The 17,972-nt window shown below is 65.4% G+C and overlaps 1 protein-coding gene across 1 annotated transcript; it reads left to right on the top strand.

The window, feature by feature from the left end:
- Positions 1-272: 272 nt before the first annotated feature.
- Positions 273-17,932, top strand: CHLNCDRAFT_133037 (hypothetical protein; the record flags this gene model as incomplete). The annotated part of the gene is made up of 37 exons (XM_005851651.1): positions 273-455; positions 617-712; positions 806-924; positions 1,095-1,269; positions 1,383-1,414; positions 1,608-1,737; positions 1,855-1,936; positions 2,052-2,309; positions 4,663-4,760; positions 4,923-5,082; positions 5,296-5,433; positions 5,567-5,689; positions 5,905-5,967; positions 6,154-6,245; positions 6,357-6,439; positions 6,598-6,685; positions 6,896-7,045; positions 7,208-7,304; positions 7,528-7,647; positions 7,774-7,912; positions 8,040-8,168; positions 8,382-8,481; positions 8,600-8,677; positions 9,292-9,971; positions 10,079-10,481; positions 10,596-10,775; positions 10,884-11,198; positions 11,460-11,553; positions 11,659-12,530; positions 12,672-12,819; positions 12,951-13,550; positions 13,953-14,086; positions 14,169-14,291; positions 14,541-14,900; positions 14,995-16,848; positions 17,005-17,129; positions 17,278-17,932. The coding sequence occupies 37 exons, from the start codon at positions 273-275 to the stop codon at positions 17,930-17,932; spliced, it is 9,276 nt and encodes a 3,091-aa protein (XP_005851713.1).
- Positions 17,933-17,972: the final 40 nt, after the last annotated feature.

Below are 17,972 nucleotides of genomic sequence, written 5' to 3' on the forward strand. Positions count from 1 at the left end.
ACAGGGCCAGCAGCGGTTCCTTGTTGCGGGCTGTCGTTGCCTCTGCAGAGGGGCAAGCGTCCAGCAGCCACGCGTCTAACGGCCGCTAATGAGCAGGGCCAAACGATCGCGATTTGCATGCAATGGGTGCGCCCGACCGTCACCCATCGGTTTCTTGTGCCCAGTCAGCACTGCTCATGCATGAGCTCATGCCGGTGAGCTATCTTCGTTGCCATCGAACTCGCTTCCCATTATACCACTGATCAGGCACCCCATGACCACCAACCCGCCCCATGGGTGTCGTGAATGTGAGCGGGCGCCAGTATCGAGCGGCAGCAGGCGCAGGCTCCCAGCCATACATCCAGAAGCAGCCGCAGCAGCCGCTGTTGCGGGATGGCAGCGCGGCGGATGAGGTGGACGAGGCGTGGGGCGGGGAACCCGGCAGCGGCGGCAGCGGCGGTAGAAAGGAGCCGAGTGTGCTAATCGCGCAGGAGGGCGGCGTCGCTGTTGCCAGGCTCAGGCTGGACCCCGAGGCGAGTAGATAGCACACACTCTTGTGGTACAGGGCTGCGAAGCCTTGCTGACCCCGCTTTGCCGCCACCACCGCGCCCCTCGCCTCATCCGGTTCGCCCTGCAGCTGTTCCCGTACCTGATTGGACAGAAGGGTCGCACCAGGCAGCGCATCGAGCAGGACACGGGCGCCGAGATTGCGTTCCCAAGTCGCGGGGACCAGGTGGGGGCAAGCGACTGACTGCGTGTCAACCAACCGCGCCAGCGTTGGAGCCGATGCTGGCGCCGACATTTGCCGTCTCCCCCGCCGCTGCAGGCAGGCCCGGGGGCCAGCCGCCCCGTGGTGGTGCGGGCGCCCAGTCGGGCAGCGGTTGCGCGTGCCTGCACGCAGCTGGAGCTTGCTGTCAGCCAGGCGCTGGAAGCCAGGGGTCCCAGGTGCGTGGCTGGGTCGGGATCCGACAGCCTCACTCCCATTCTGGTGCTTGCTGTGGCCCGTCCCTGGACAGCACCTCCACCAGACACACAGCCGCTCCTCCCTGCTGCTTTCATCGCGCTGGATGGGCCTTGTACCCATCCCGCCGTGTTGTTTTGCTGCACCACTGCAGGTCCCTGGACTACAACTACTTTTTGTGCCTGCCGCTGGCCAACCCAGACACCTCGGCCCGCCTGGAGGCCTTCCGCGACCAAGTGCTGGCGCAGCCCGACAGCGCGGAAGCAGGCGCGCCTGCGCAGCCGCCGCATGGCACGCTGGCCCGCACGGCGGCGCCGCTGAGCAAGCTTGTGCGCAGGCTGTGCTGACCGCCCTGGCAGCCTGGTGCAGCTGCGGCCAAGCGTTGACCCCTGCGGTGTTGCGCCCTGCAGGGCTGGAGGCCTCTGTCTTCATGCACCCGCAGCACCTGCACCTGACGATCGCCATGCTGAAGCTGTACAGGCACGGATCCACCTGGCAGGCATTACCCAGCAGGCACATGCTGGCACATGCCCAGGATGACTGTTCGCTTTGTCGGGCCTTGCATTCTTGCGTCGCCTGGCTGGACTGGCAGTCGCCAGCGTCCCTCTCTCTCTCCCTCCACACCCCGCCCAACCCACCAGCCGCCCCGCTGCTCCACTGCCTGCAGCGACGAGCGTCGCGCGCTGGCGCGGCAGACGCTTCACTCGCTGCAGCCGCGTGTGGCGGAGCTACTGGGGGGACAGCCGCTGCGGGTGCAGCTGCGGGGCTTAGAGTACATGAACGATGATCTGTCGCAGGTGAGGATTGGAAGAGGATCGGCCAGAACAGGGGGTTAAGCCAGGGTTGGGATCGATGGGTGGATCAGAGAGCTGCTTTTCCGACGGACATACGCCTGCCTCCCCCGCTGCTTGCAGATGCATGTGATGTACCTGGGAGTGCGGGACGCGGCTGGCAGCCCCGGCGGGCTGCAGCGCGTGCAGCAGCTCTGCGCTGCAGGTGCGGCGCTCCGCCCAGGGCTGTGCATGAGGCGCTGGACGCTGCTGCTGCTGCCAGATGGCAGAGCACTCTACCGCGGCGTGCGGTCACCGCTGCCTGCCAACCCTGCATGCAGTGGTGGAAGCCTTTGGGCAAGCAGGCTTGCTGCTGCCGCAGGACGACCGAGCCGTGAAGCTGCACGCCACGGTGATCAACACGCGGTACCGGCACCGGGGCCAGGGCCGCGGCAGCGCCACAGGCGCTGGCCAGCAGCACCAGCAGCAGGGCCAGGGGCAGCAGCAGCACCAGCGGCAGGCGATTGATGGCCGGCTGCTGCTGCAGCAGCATGCGGTCGTGGACCTGGGGGCGGTGGCGCTGCCTGCGGGCGCGGGGCGTATAACGAAGCCACCGGCTTCTACTTTTGTGCCGACAGCCTGGCGCTGGCCTGATGCAACACCAGCTAGAACGGCACAGCTCTCGCTAGTTACATAGGTCACAATTGCCAGAATGCAGTATGAAGGCAAGCAGGCACAATCCGGGTCGCAGGACATGTGCTGACGGGCGCGTGGCTAAGGCCAAGCACCCAGGTGGGGGTTGTTCAGTTAGCGGGGGTCGCACTGGTGGCGCCCTGCACATCGCCGCACCCCTCGGAGTGGCCGCCGCCCTCCATGCAGCACTCGCTCTCTGAAGCAAAGGCGCCCCAGCCACGCAGGCAAACATTTGTGTCGTTTGTAAGACCGCAAGTGCGGGCTGGATACCAGCCGTCTGCAACCCAGCATGGCTCCTGCAGGCAGGAGGGAGGGCAGGCTGGCAAGCGTCAGTGAGCGAGAGGCCAGCCGCTGTGTGCAAGGCATGTGGCTCCTGGCATTGTGCCCCATGCCGCGCCGCTCAGCTCACCGGCTTGGTGCACCCAAGCTCGAATGCGTTGCCCGGCTCACAGCACTTGGCCTGCGATCAGAGAAGGTGGAGGAAAGAGGCTAGAGATGTGCGGCAGCACATGGGGAGGGCAGGTAAGGGGCGGGCGGGACGGGTCGGGGCGGGGCGGGGCATGAACACACCTCGGTAGCCCAGCGGCCCCAGTTGCGAGTGCAATCTTCAAACTTGTCAGACAGCTGGCAGGTTTGGGTCGGGTGGTAAGTTCCAGCAATCCAGCACGACACAGTCGTGTTGAAAACTGCGGGTGGGCAAGCAGGCGCAGGAGGCAGCGGTCAGGCGGCAGGGTGCAGGTGGGTGTGTACAGTTGCGCATGCAATTGCCCCGTGACCCACCCACCCACCCACCTGTGCAGCCGCCAGCGTGGGCACCGCCCACTCCGGCACGCTGAGGGCTACAGCAGGATGCGTAATTGGAATACGCCAAGTAGCCGCGCCCACAAACAGCAGCGTCATTTGTTGATTGGCATGTCTGCACGCAGGGGGAGCAGGCACAAAGGTGAGAGAGTGGCAGAGAGCAGGCCACCAGCTGACGGAGCGCTGGCCCCTTCATGCAGGGGCACCTGATACGGATACCATTGCGCCGGCGCAAAGCAAGGCGGTTGCAGGCGCCGGACAGGGGCCCTGGCGGCGGCGGCCTGCGCCGCAGCGGCCTGCTGCTGCTGGCGCTGCTGGTTGAGTTGCTGTGTGGGGGTGGGCGCCTGGAGGCGGCGGCCGTGAGCAGCCGCCACACAGGCGAGCAGGAGCAGGGAGATGAGCTTCATGGCTGTGCTCTACAGCCAGGGTAGAGCAGGGGGGGTGAGCAGCGGCAGGGAGCTGGGTGGGCGCGCCCCAAAGGCGGCGCCTCCCTCATCGAGCCGCGCAACGGCTAGCCACCAGCCGCGGCGCTTATGCTAATACATGCGTGCGTGCGTAACTCTGCTTCGTTCGACAGGGAGGGGTTGCGAGGCTGCGCTGGAGTGCTTGCGTCTCAAGCGGAAGGTAAGTTATGTTTCGCTTTTACCAGCATTTAAGGAGGCCCCCATGTGTGCGGCTGGCCCCACGGCCTGTCTCGGGGGGCCCAAAAAACCGTCACGTCATTCCCAGTAGGCTGGCCGCCATCTGTTGCCCGCTGATGTGGCACCTCCCCCGATTCGTCTGGCTCATCAGGCACGCTCTCTCCCGCGATCCCTCCCTTTCCTTCGCCTTTCAGAGTCTCTAAGGCAACACATCCACCGCTTCCGCTGGCAGCGGTCCTACCTCTGGGTCCACTCCCGCGTGACCCATGCAGCACCAATGCGCATGAAACCCAGCTGGATGCTGCTGCCCTTGCGGTGGCCCTCTGCCAGGCTGCTGGCCGCCGCCAGCGCCGCCTCCCCCCGACCCCGTTATTCACCACAGCGAGCAGCGTCACGGCTTGGTCGCCTGGAAGATGCTGCAGAGGCTCATTGAAACCTTCCATTCGCTCCTGGCCCTGTCCTCCGCTCCCCCAGCCCTTGGCGGCACCGAACGCTCACATGTGGGACATGCGACCGGCGGGCGGCGGTCCAAAACCTGCACACCCGCCTCTGTTCCCTCGTAGTGGGATTCAACCGAAGTTCCATACTCCCCAAGCTCCAGATCTATGGCATCTGGGCTGGCAGCTTCAGTGTGCTCGGCGAAAACGGTGCCGAATCTCGGGGTGGAAAGTGCGATGACGCCCGCCCTTCTCCCCTTGTGTTGCCGTGGCTGCCCGTGCTTTTGCAACGCTGGAGTGTGCATAAACATCTGTGCACACGGCCTCCTTCCTGGGCACCGGCCCTGAGTGTGTCGTCCCCCCCGCCCTATTGCCCCCAGGCTCCATCGGGGCCCAGTACCCTCGCTTGTCTGCCAGGAGGCCCTCCAAGATCAGTGATTGCCATCCGGAGCGGGGCAAGAGCTGCATGGCCGCGCATGTGAGTACTCAGTCATTTGCGTGTGGCCCCAACCCCGCAAGGCCCTGCTCGAAAAGGCAGCGCCTGCGAGCCGGAAGCCCCCAAGCTGCATGATACCTCTTGGCATCCCCGCCGCCCAGGGACGTTGCCACCGCTGCCGCCGCCTGCCGCCGCTCCCTGCAGAATGTTCCTTTCGCTGCGGCGCTGCTGCTGGCAGCCCTGGTGCTGGGTGCACACGCGGGCACCGCCCAAGCCGCATTTAGCGCGCTGTGGGGGGAGAATGGCGAGCTCTGGAATGGCAAGTGTCCGCTGGGAGGGCAGCTGTTTGACTGGAGCTTTGCCGGTGAGTGGAGCAGAATGGCGGCTTCACTCCCTCGCTCGGCCCGTGGGCAACCTAACCCGTGTGCCCTGCTGCGCCTCTATCGCTGCCTCATGTGCTCTGAGAGGGCATACAGAAACCTTACTGCTGGTCCTGGGTGCCGCTTCGGCAAGTGGCCCACCCAGGATGTTGCATCACCACCTCCGCCTCCTTGCCCTCCTGCCCGCCATTCTGCAGGCTACAAGCAGGGCAATGAGCCGCTGCCCAGCCCTCCCATCACTCGCTCCATCATGGAGTTTGACGACGGCAGCATGAACGACACAGCCATCCTCAAGGCCGCCCTGGACTGGGCTAACAGCCAGCCGCTGACAGATGGTAACGACGCAGTGGAGGCCGCTGCCGCCGCCGCTTCCAGCCCACCGAACGACAACTCTGCATGGGTTCTTTAAGCCAGGCAATCACCTCTATCGCCCAATGATTGCCCGCTGCCTGCTACCACCCGCCGCAGACTTCATTGTGCTCTCCATCCCTGCTGGCGAGTATGTGCTGGATGAGGTGATGACCATCACGCGCTCCAGGGTGGTGCTGCGCGGCGAGGGCAGAAACTCCACCGTCCTCTTTGTACCTAAGAGTGCGCCTGCCCGTTGCTTGTTTCGGGGAAAGCAGCAGCATGGAGCAGCCAGGGTGGCTAGCTGGGGTCGTGCCTGCTGCCCTGTCTGCCTGCCTATGCCTGCCTGCCTACCTGCCTGCCTGCCTGTGTATGGTGCTCCTTCTGCGCACTGGGAGACCTGCTGGACCCTTGGGGGTATTGCAGCTGTCTCATCTGCTCCGGCTGCCCGTTTGCAGGCTTGTATGATGTGTATGGGCAGAACCCAGAGGAGAATGCGCCTCGCGGCTATATCAACAACGGTGCGCTCCTTCCTGGCCAGCTGCTTCGCTGCTGCCGTTCCGGCTGCCGTTTGTCGGCTTCTGGCGCCCCCCACCTCCACCGCTGTGGTCTTGACGTCACCTGGCGCTGCCGTCTGTGCCGGCATCATTGTCTCTGGTTTGGAGCGAGCCTGGGGCTCAATGTCTGCCTCCCTGTCCTTGCTGCAGGCGGCTTCATCACGATCCAGGGCACCAAGAACAAGGGAGCCTTTGTCGCTGATGTCATCGCGCCTGCCGCGCATGGCGACACCGTGATCACGGTGGGTTGGGGAGTCATGGCTGGTTTGTTGCGGAAGCATGGCTGGCTTGCCAGGGGCAGCAGCCAGCTCCTACCGACTGCTGCTTACATCATCACCTTTCCTGCCTGGCAGCTGAGCGACACGTCCGGCCTGGAGGTGGGCCAGTACGTTGACACTGCCTGGACAGATGTGGACGGGAACTTCAACACCCTCATGTGAGCTCAGCCCCTTGGTCCGCCAAGCATGTGGCTGTGCAGACCAGGCTGCCTACAGTTGCGGCACTCGGGGAGGCTTGGAAGGTGCTCTTCCAGGGCTTGCACCGCTTCGATATGTTGGCATTGAGCCACAATGTATGGTCGCCGCCGTGCTGCAGGTTTGACAACCAGTGGCGTCCCCCGGCGACGTATGATAACTCCACCCGAGTCAGGTTCGCATCCAGGATACAGGCCATCGATGGCAACGTGAGCAGGCCACGCTGTGCATGCCGTGGTCCTGGAGGAAAGCAGCGCAGCGCAGGATGCGCATGCGGCAGCCCAGCTGGCTGCTGCCGGGGTTTGCATCCACCTGCTGCCGCAGTCAGCTGCCATGGCTGTCCCTCTGGCACCTGCGCACGGGAGAGCACCTGCCCAGATGCTGCCTTGCCGTATGCCTCGCCATGTGCGCCTCTGCAGATGGTCACCCTTGAGCGCCACCTGCCGTACGACATCATGCCTGGAATCGACACGGCCCAGGTGTTTAGGCAGCCAGACACGGTGGTGGAGAGCGGCGTGGAGGGCCTGACTTTTCATTTCGAGTGGGAGCCGTATGCGGGGCACCACCTGGTGTGTGGACTGGCTGCTGCGGCAGTGTGCATGCTGCTTGTGGAGGGTGGGGCCGCTGTGCATGAGGCCTTGCAGGGCAGGCAGGTGGCAGGAGGCAGTGGATGGGGCCAGATTGCCTGGCTGCCGACCCGACCTGGCGCGGCTGTTGGCTGATGTGTGCAGGAGAGGGGCTGGAACGGCGTGCACATCAGAGAGGCGCGCGACTGCTGGGCGCGCGACATCGGCACCATCAACGCCGACAACTCTGTGCTGGTCAGCCGTAAGTTGCTGGGGCTGGGGTGGCAGTGGCATCTGTGCCATCGGTGCGGCAGCGAGGGCGCCAAGGAGCTGCGGGTGCCAGGAGCTGGGCTGCCACGCTTGTCCCCACCGCCCCCTGTGGGCACCCGCAGCCGCAGCGCATTGCAAGCGCCAGCCGCAGTAGCTGGCCCAGAGCTCGTGTCTCACCTCCTCGGTGCCACCGCCGCCTGCCTGGCTGCCTGCAGACTGCACCGCCATCACGGTCAAGGATGTGAAGATCGAATTTGAGAAGTCGAGGGAAAACTTTGAGCCCAATGTGCTGAACGAGCCCGCCAACTTTGATGGACACTGGGGCATCCAGCATGGTGAGTGGATGCCGAGGCTCGACGTGACTACGGCTCTTCATGGCCGCCAAGTGGTGGCCTTGACCGCCACTGATGGCAGCCTGCTGACCGCCGTCGTGCTGTGTGCTGCCGCTGCTCTTCCTGCAGAGCACTCGTTCGATGTTCTGGCCGACACGTGGCTGAGCACCGGGAACCTGGCGCACGACATTGGCACCGGCACCGGCGGGAAGTGGGGTGTGTACATGAACGGCAATATGAAGGATCGCGGTAACTTGGACTTGCACAGGTGGGTGGGGGGGTGGTTGGCCCGGCGCCAGCCTTTCCTGTCGCGGTTTGGTTCTGGTAACTCGCCTCACAGCATCCATCTCGGAGGGTGCCCCAATTCCCCAGGCCAGTGCCCATTACTGCTGCAGGGCGCTGTCTGGCCCCACCCTTTACACCAACATTAATGTGGGGCTGGGCGTTGAGGCTCTGATGAGCGGCGGCCCGCCTAGGTCCGGGCCCAATGCCCTGGCCGGCACCACCTGGTGGAACATCATGAGGTGAGCGTGGAACATCATGAGGTTGCTGCGCAGCCAGCAGCAGTGCTCTCTGTCCGGCTCCGCCCATGGGTTGCTGCCCAGGGCGCCCGGTAAATACGGCGGGAGGATGGTCAGGCAGGTGGTGGGGATGTGGGTATGGTGCAGCGATGCCAACACGCCTCAAGTGACCTCTCCACCGCTTTGCCTTTTCCTCCTCCTGTGTGGCCCCTGCAGCACGCAGCCGGTGGACCCCAACAAGTCGAATGGAACCGCTGGGGACTGCTCCTATGGACCAGTCATCAACCTGGTGGGCGTGGACATCAAGCCCAACAAGGTGCGGGCGCCAGGGCGGTGCGGAGGCACAGCACTTGCCTGGTGGTGGCGTGCTTGCGAGACCCCTCCCCGATGCTGTGGCCCACTCGCCCACGCACTCGTGTGCTGGTTTGCTACAGGTGGACCAGATGTGCCCCACCTGGTTTTATGAACGCGACCCCACCATCCCTCCCAATCTGTATGATGCGATGGTGCAAGTGCGGCGCAGCAGGGGGCCGACCCCGGTCATTTCCTCTTACCCGCAGGGCGCCGCCAGCCCCGCAGAAGCGCCTGGGCGTTGGGGGCAGCAGGCGCCGGCGGGGGAACGGGCACCTGCGCAAACTGCTGCGAGCCCCATCTAGGCTCGACTGTACCATGCACAGCTCAAGCCCTCGTTATTCCTCTATCCCTCCTCGATTTTCTTGCTGCCCCGCCGCCATTGAGGCATGGAGCTGATGTGCTTTCAACACTGCCAGCAACAGATGTCTTAAGAATGTTCCCTTTTTGTCTTGATCAATGTTCTCCCTGCGTTTTTCCTGTACTGCAAACCACGACAAGCTCCACGCATGCAGGCAGCTGGATCTACAGAACTCTCCCGTCGTCACCGCAGGCGGCCATGCTTCGTGTGCTGCGTTGATGTACAACGTGCGTGGACAGCCTCCCTCCCGCTTGCACCGCAAACCCTTCAAGAACCGTTTCAAGATGGGTGCCTTCGCAAGCGCCTCTTGAGTTTGAACCGGTGGTGCCGCTCTCCCTCCCCCCTGCTTCCGCGACACGGCTGCTGCCTTTGCCAATGCGCCCAGCCGGCGTCACACTTCCACCCCTGGTGGAGGGCCCAGTCAGAGGGCTGCTGAGGCTGTCCATCGGTGCAGTCAGCTGGAGCGGCTCTCGACCCCCAGTGCACCCGGAGGAACAGCTGCAGGCGCGAATTGCCTGGTGGGGCGATGCCAGCGGCGGCGAGGTGCTCCCGCTGCCAGGCGGCGCCGCCGCCGACGCCGCTGCCGCGGCGTTCCAGCTGCGCACGGGACCCAAGTACTTCACACGCTACATGCGAGACATGGGGTGCTTGTCCATCACCGTCGAGGCTGCGGGCCGTGGCGGTCGGGCAGCGGCGGCGGTCGCCACCGCTTCTGTGGGCCTGCTGGCATTGGACGTGCAAGCACCCATCAGCGGCAGCTACCCGCTGGTGCTGGCGGCGCCTGCACACCCCGCCGCAGCTGCGGCTGCGGGCTGCAGCAGCGAGGCGATTGTCGGCAGCCTGCTGGTGCGCCTGGAGCTTGATTATGGCGGCGGTGGCGGCATTGGCGGCAGCGACCCCGCCGCCCTGCTGACTTCATTTGAGCTGAACGAACATCTGGCCAGCATCAGCACCTGTGGTGCAGGAGCTGTGTCGGATGCAGACAAGACAGACGGAGCAGCACCACCTCTGAAGGAGGCAGCAGCTGACGAGCCGCCAACGGCGCTGGGAGGGCCGAGCGTGTGCACTCGGCTCGCATCTGTGCTGCAGGACAGGTCCGCCGCACGCCCTGCTGCTCCGCGCTCCAACTGATGCCATCGGCACAGCGCAGCACTCTGGCTGCATCATATGCTCCTGACAGCCTTGCCTCTTTCGCCTGCAGGGAGCTGGTGGCAGGAGCGGTGGAGCAGATTGCGTGCATCAGTGCAGACGCGGCAAGTCAGCAGGGCAGGGAGCAGGAGCTTGACCAGCAGGGTTGGCAGCAGCTGCTGCGCCTGCTGCTCCCGACTGCCAGCCAGCATCAGCTGGAGTACGCGGCTGCCATGCTGCTGCCGTTTGTGGGCTGCCGCGCTGCTGACCAGGTGCAGCAGGCGCGGCTTTCGCTGCCAGACCTCCAAGCAGCAGCGGCGAATTGCTGTGCCGTGGAGCGCCGGTTGCAGCAGCTGCCCGCAGCAGAGTCGACTCGCAGCCTGCGACCGCTGGCGTTTGCGCTGGGCAGCCGATCCCTGGACTTGGCAGCGGCATTTGTGGCAGCAGAAGAGGAGGTGCTGCCGTATGCTGAGCTGGTAAGCACACGGGTGTTGAGTGGGAGACTGCCCATGTTGCTGGGGCAGCCTCTGTCTCCTCTTATTTACCTTCACCTCATGAATTATTGTCCTGCTCGGTATCGCTGCTTGCAGGGCACGCTGCTGCAGCGCCTGCACCCAGCGGCATCAGCGGACGATGCTCGCTGCCTGCTGGCCCTGCTAGCGGCGGCTGACGGCAGATCTGCTTGCGCCGGCAACCACCCTGGTGCTGGGATCACCCTGCCTGCTATCAAGGCAGCCCTGACAGCCATTCAGGATGCGCAGCAGTTTCCGGTGAGGCGCCTCTGCTGACATGCCTGCATGCCTGCATCTGTGGCTCCACTCCCTCTATTGAACCGCCTGCTCACATGCTGTATCACGCCTTCTGTACCGCTGCTGCAGACTGCCGACGATTCGGAGCGGCAGCAGGCAGCAACAGCTGCTCGACGAGCCAAGGAGTCGGCTGCCGCGGCTGCGGCAGTCGTCACAGAGCAGCGCGCGGCAGCAGGAGCAGCGGCCAGGGCGGCCCCACCACAGCAGGCACCAGGGAGAGAGCGAAAGATGGCTGTCGTCAGCCGGCTGAAGAGCCAGCAGCAGCGCCGCAGGAGCGGCATCGAGGATGGCGGCTCTGGTGGCAGCCAGCAGAGCGAGGTGCCTGTTGTGGAGCCAGCACCTCAGCAAGTGGAAGTGCTGCCGAGGCAGCAGCCGTCGGCACAGGTGCCAGCCGTGGTGGTGGGAATTCCTGTGCTGCCACCGCCCGTGCCGCCGCCCTGCCAGCCGAGCCACCTGGGGCTTCCGGGCGGCGCTGCTGCCAGCCCAGCCTCTGCAACCACTGCTGGTCCTGCGAAAATGATTGATGTGTCAGCAGTGCAACCATCAGCAGTGGAAGCGGCGCCAAATGCAGGACAGGCAGTGACAGCCGCTCCACGTGCATTCGCAGCCTCATGCCAGCATGTGGCTCAAGGGACCTGCCCGCAGCAGCAGGGCCCTGTGCTGCAGCTGATCCAGCAGGCAGAGCAGCTGAAAGCGGCCTTGGAGCAGGCAGCAGGCAGTGGCAGCTGGGGAAGGCACGGTACGCACGCATCCTCGCCTCTGGCTGACGTCGCTGGCAGCATGGCGGCAGCACCTCGCTTGTCCAACCTCTTGATTCCGCCCTTCCCCGGGCCTTCTGCGGCAGATGGCAGCCTGTCCGCTGCCACAGCGGCGTTAGTGGCAGCTGCCAAGGCGCTGCGGCTAGAGGGGGAGCGTGACCTGCCGAAGCACCATCACGTGCCCACCGCATCAGATGCATCTGCAGCAAGAGGTGCCCCGCAGGATACAGCCCCAACCACCGCCTCCTCAGCGCTGGATTCTTCTGATCCCGAGTCGGATGCAGAGGATGCTCTGCTTGAGTCTCTTTTCTTCCGGCAGCAGCACCAGCCCCTGCTGGCCTCTGCCGCAGCCTGCACATCCATGCTGAAGGCAGACGACTTGGCATGTCAGCAGCAGCACGTGGCAGCGAGCCAGCACCTGGAGCAGCAGCAGCAGCATGTGCTGCGGGTGCAGCTGCTGCCTGCAGAGGTTTCTGGCAGCGGTTCCTGCGGCAGCAGTGTGCGCTGCGTGATCAAGCCCATGTGTGGCAGTGGCCATCCACAGCAGCTGTCGTTGCCTCTGGCTGCCAGCGGCACCGCAGGCTCGGACAGCGCAGCAGCCTGTTATGCCGAGGTCCCCATGCCAGCCACAGCAGGCTCGGTGGGAGCCCCGGGTCTACAGCAGCAGGGCGGCATGCCAGTGCCCGCGGTGCCGCCATATCTGTTTCTGGAGTTGTGGCGGCACAGCGGCAGCCTGCTGGGCGTCGTCAAGGTGCCGCTGCTGCAGCCCTCGTGGTGCGCCACAGCTGGTAGCCCTCCATCGGCCGATGCTGGGAGCAAAGGAGCCAGCTTCCAGCCCTGCAGCAGTGGGCAGCCGCCGGTGCGGTTGCCTGCGGTGGTGGCAGAGGGGCGCCACGCCATCAGCGACATTCTGGAGGGGCGCGAGGCGGGCAGCCTCTATGTGGCCGCCGTGCTGCAGGTGAGCTGTTAGGCAAGGGCTGGGGCAGATTCTGGAAGCTTCTTTGGCAGTGACTGCCGCTGCTTGTGTTGCCGCTGCTGCCAAACTGATCCGCCGGTTTGTGCTGATAGCCACAGTGTGCGCTTCTGCTATTCCCTGAAGGAGCGAGGCTCGCCACCTTTGGCCCCAGCCGTGCGCCACCGCTTTGGCGTGCGCATCCGCAGCGCGCACCGTCTGCCGAGCGCCGCCGCCTATGCTGGAGCTGGGCTGCGTGCCCCGGATGGCCGCTTGCTGCGCTACAGCTTCCCAGGTAGATGGGACTGCTTTGGACTTGCCGTCACTGCCTTGGCTCTTGCCGCACCTGGTGCACCTGGTGCAGCTTGCCAAGATTTCTGAAACTTGCGTCTGTGCCATCATTGGGCAACTGCTTTGATGCTGCAGGAGAGCCTGACGCGCTGCAAACCAAGGAGGTGCCCTGCTGCAGCAACCCCTGCTTTGAGGCCACCGCGCAGCACGAGATGGTGCTGCCTGCCACGCAGAGCATCCTCCCGCTGCTGCAAGACGGCCTGCTCCGGTTTGAGCTGCTTGACTGCTGGGCAGACCAGCCCCAGCAGCGGCGGCGCCAGCAGCACGGCTGGGCGCTGCTGCCGCTGGCGGAGCTGGCTGGACTGGCGGGGGAAGCAGAGCGCAGCAGCGGCGGTGCCAGGGAGGCAAGCAGGGTTCTGCTGCTGCCACTCTGCACTGAATACGACTCTCCCGCCGAAGCAGCGGCAGCAGCAGCAGCATCAGGCGGTGGTGGGGCAGCCCAGGCTGCAGCAGCGGCAGCAGCAACCCGTGGCCCATCCCTGAAGATTGAGCTCAGCTACGCGGCACAGCTGTGCACCACACCGGTCGCAGAAGCGGCAGCAGCGGCGGTAGCAGGCACAGGAGGGGATGCCGCTCCGCCAGCGGCTGCAAAGAAGGCAGGTCATGCTGCTGGAGCCTTCGACAGCGGCAGCGGCGCCGACTCAGATGGGGAGAACAGCTTGGTGGCAGCCAACAGTGGCAGCGCCCGTCGCCGTGTGCGCAACCAGGGCCAGCAGCCACAGGTTGCGGCCGCCAGCAGCTCAACAACACCAGCTGCCTTTCGAGGGCATGCTGCTGCTGCTGCGCCAGTCGCGGAGCCCTTGGAGCCTTTTGTGCCAGCCACATTGATGGTGGAGATTATCCGTGCCTGTGGCCTAGCGGGAGCAGTGCGGGAGGCTGCTGCAACATTAAGCGGCAGCGGCAGCGATAGAGCCAGCAGCCTAGCACGGGCTGCGTCGGTCGGCCCACATGCATTTGCACGGCTTGCTCTGTTTGCTGAGGGTGAGTGGCATAGCTGCCGCCGCTTCCGGTGCATTCACAGCGAGGCTGGTGCTTGGTTTCACCCTCACGTTTCCGCTGCTGCCTCTTGTCCTGCAGAGTCTGAGCTGCAGGCCTCAGCGCCGCCGCTGCAGACTCCCTTCATCCCACAGTCCTTCTGTCCCACCTGGCAAGCAGCCCACAGCTACCAGCTGCACCTGACGAGCCGCATGCTCAATACGCTGGCAACACAGGTTGGTTGGTGCTGATCTATTTTCGTATTTGAAGGTGATGCAGCATGCTGACAATTACACTTGTGTGCCGGCCACCGCGCAGAGCGTGCGGGTGGAGGTGTGGCATCGCTGCCCCAGGGGCGGAGCGGCAGGGGCCAGCGGTCAGCGGGAGTTGCTGCTGGGTACCGGCAGTGCTCCCCTGTTGGACGTGCTGCGCAAGCAGCAGGTAGGGGGCCAGGCCTGTTCTTGCCTCTGAAGGTTGCATTTGTGATTGTTCCAGGCCAACATTGGATGAACTGCTGCACTGCAGGGGCTGCGGTGCTGGGTGCCACTCACCCCTGGCATCAGCAGCAGACGTGCCAGCAGCAGCACCGTGGGCGCCGTCCAAATTGCTGTGCGGCTTGCTGAGCTTGGCAGCCTTGCTGCTGCGGGCAGACCTGGCGGCAAAGAGGCGCTGCTGCTGCGGTGCGCAGAGGCAGCGGCGCTGCTGCCACCGGCCCTGCACACCTCGCTGCTTCAGCCACCGGGCGCTGACTTTGTCGGGCAGGCTGCGGTGGTCGCTGTGCGGCTGGATCTGCTGCTTCCGCCAAGCAGCGCCAGCAGCACCAGGCCCAAAGCGGATCGATATTATTGCCGCTACAGCCTGTCGGGCAGCCTGGCCAGCAACGTCACTGCGGCCAGGGTGCTCACAGCGGTCGGCGGCGCAAGCAGCTTCCCAAGCCGCAGCAGCAAGAGCAGCGGCGGCAGCACCGGCCTGGGCCAAACGGCTTCAGGGGAGCAGGGGAAGCAGCGGCAGACGTGGGGTGCCAAGCTCAACCACCGAGGATTTTTCGAGGTATGCTCCCAGTGCTCGCTGCCTACAAACGACGAGTAGTGTGCCCTGATAGATGTGCCTGTGCGTGATGTGCTGGACTGCCACTCTTGCGCAGGTGCGCGCTGGGCCAGCCCTGGTGGCGGCGCTGCTTCATGCTCCCCTTCACGTCCATGTCTACAAGCAGCCTGCAGCCAGCAGCAGCAGCAGCTCAGCAACAGCCCCGGCAGCCAGCCGGCCTGGCGTGCTCGTGGGCAGAGCTGACGTTGACCTCTCCCCTCTGCTGTGGAGCGGCAGCAGCTCCAGCGCCGTTAACGGCCCCGACAGCAGCGCCGAGCAGGGACTGGAGGAGAAGCGCCGCGTGAGCGGCCTCTATCCTCTGGTGGAGGGCGCTGCCGCCTCGCAGGGTGGTGCCAGCCTGGCAGCTACCGTGCAGCTGCAGCTTCTGCCTTTGGCTACAGCAGCGGCGCAGGCTGCGGCTGCTGCGGCTGCTGGCGCCGACGCTTGCTGCGCGGCCTGGCTGCTGGAAGGGAGTGGAGGCGACCAGATGCAGCCGACAGAGGGCCGCCATCTGGGCTCCGCCAGCAGCGCTAGCAGCTGTGACAGTGAAGAGGAGGCAGCTAACCTTGGGAGGCAGCAGGGGCACTTCTCTCCTGAGCCACAACGGCAGCAGCACAAGGTGGAGTTGGATGCATCTTCTTCAGACGATGAGGAGCTGCTGCAACGCTGCCACCTGCTGGTCGCCGGCAGCGCTGCCCGCAGCAACAGCCCTAGTACCCTGCCCAAAGCCACTGCTGTTCAGCGGCAGCAGAAGGAGCAGCAGCCAGCAGACGCCCGCGAGGGGCAGCCCGGGCAGGATGCCCAGCAGGCAGCTGCGGGCTCAGCCGGCGGGTGTGCCGCAAGCCAGCCGCCATCACTGCCGCCTGCCCAGCAAGTGCAGCAGGAAGGCGGTGCAGGTGCAGCCCCAGGCAGCGAGGAACCTGCAGCCACTGTGCGTGAGCAGGGCGAGCAGGCGCAGGTGTCAGAGCCAGAGGGGTCGCTCCTGGTACAGATTGAGACTGCCCTGCACCTGCCAGCAACAGCCTCACCTGCTAGCATCATAGGCCCAGCTAGTGGGGAGGCCGGCAGCGACCACTACCGCTCGTTTGTTCAGGCAGTGTGGGGCCCGCAGCGGCAGGTGCGGCAGCGCACGCCTGCTGTCCCGGTACATGTGTTGGAAGCTGCTGACCTTGGCGGCACAGCTGTTTGGGGCAGTGCAGAGTTGGAGCTGCCAGCAACTGCTGTTTCGTGGGCGGCCAGCAGTGGCAATGGCAGCCGTAGCGGCGACGGTCCCACGCTGCTGCTCAATGTCTGGACCACGCGTGCGTCTGCCAGCAGCAGTGCCAGCGGCAGCACATCGGCGGCAGCATCCGACAGCCTGATTGGCACCGCAGCCGTGGACTTGAGCCTGCTGCCCTCCCTGGGCTCCCTGGCAGGCTGGTTCCACATTGTTGGGTCAGACCAACAGCAGCGGGGGCAGATCAAGGCGGCTGTGAGGGCAAACAGCACTCTGCGGAGCCAGCTGCTGCAAGCGGGCCTGGTAGCTGCAGCCGCTCCTTCTGAAACAGCATCTGCGCCATCAGCAGCATCACCAGCCGCAGCAGCGGCGGGGGAGGCTTTGGCTTCAGCTGCCCTTCCCGCAGAGCAGCAGATCGAGCCGAAGCAGGTTGGCCTGAACCTGATGCAGCAGCTGCAGGTGCAGCTGAATGAGCTGGACCTCCTTTCGCAGCGCTTGGCTTCGGAGCCACCCTCCGCGCATGCAGCGGCAGCCGGGGCACAGCTGCCCTCGCCAGCAGCCTCTTCCACTGCCTCGGCCCAGAGGCCGCAGCAGCCACAGGGCGCGGCGCAGGTGGTGGCTGCTGCCGCCGGTGCCTATGAACTGGCAGAATCAGAGGGGGAGGAGGACGCGTGGCCGCCCTTTGATGCTCGCCAGGTGCCTATTCTGCTGGTCCCCGCTACGCTGCATGCGCTTGCCTGGTGGCGCCGCTGGCGCAGCGGGGCCACCACCGCCTAAATACATTCTGCACCACCTCCTTTTGGTGCGCCGCCAACGTGTTGAGGCCTGCTGCTTGCACTGTGTTGTTTGCAGATGGGCAATGCCTGGAGCGGCAGCCACAGCGATGCCGACATCCCTCTGGACCTGGTCGATGTGGCTTTCGAAGGGGCGGTGAGCCCAGGCTACAGCGATGATGAGGCGGAGGAGCAGCGGCCCAGGTGTGCCGCTTGGGACAGCTTGGATTGGGCTAGGTGGGGTTAGCACCCAGCGGCATGGACACGGAAGCATGCTGGGCTGGTAGCAAAGGATTGCCTGCTGCCGTCACAGGCTCATGCGTTCTGCCGCCTGCCTTGGCGGCCCCTGCAGGGCGGCCAGCCGGCCTGCGCTGCTTCTGGATGACGACTGGATGTTCAGCATCAGTAGGGCACCGCAGCCTGCTGCGGACCAAGCGGCAGCTGCAGAGGGCACGGGTGCGGCAGCTGGCGTGGCCGGCAGCTCCAGGGAGGAGGAGGCGCTGGAGGAGCAGGAGCTGCAGCAGCCGCGGTGCTCCATTGTCTTCCGCAACGTCATTGCCCAGGGCGGCGCTACCATGCCTCCCAGCAGCGCTCTCCCTCGCGTGGCGACAGCGCCGGCCAGCCGGCCGCCGCTGCCGGTGGTGCAGCTGCCGCCACCGCGGCAGGAGCAGCAGGAGCAGCAGCCGGCATCGTCGCCACCTGCGCTGCCTACCCGGCTGCCCTCGCTGGCTGGAGATTGGATGTTTGGCATTCGCCGGCCACAGCAGCCGGCTGCCAGCAGCAGCGATGGTTGGGGTGCCGAGGTGGCGCCTGCTGAGCCAGCACCAGAGTGTGGGCAGTTTGCTCCCATGCAGCAGCTGGGGCAGGCGGCCTCGGTGCCAGCCCTGTCGGGGCGGCAGCAGCGCCAGGGGCAGTCTGCAGGGGCAGCGACAATCGACGAGGTGTTGGAGCAGCTGCAGCATGGGCGGACCACGGCCCCTGGCAGCAGCACAGCTGCCAGCGGTTGAGCTGCTGGCGGCGGTGGCGGTGGGCCGGCAGCCGGCAGCA

Source organism: Chlorella variabilis (assembly GCF_000147415.1).
Source record: "Chlorella variabilis unplaced genomic scaffold CHLNCscaffold_1, whole genome shotgun sequence".
Lineage (NCBI taxonomy): Eukaryota > Viridiplantae > Chlorophyta > Trebouxiophyceae > Chlorellales > Chlorellaceae > Chlorella > Chlorella variabilis.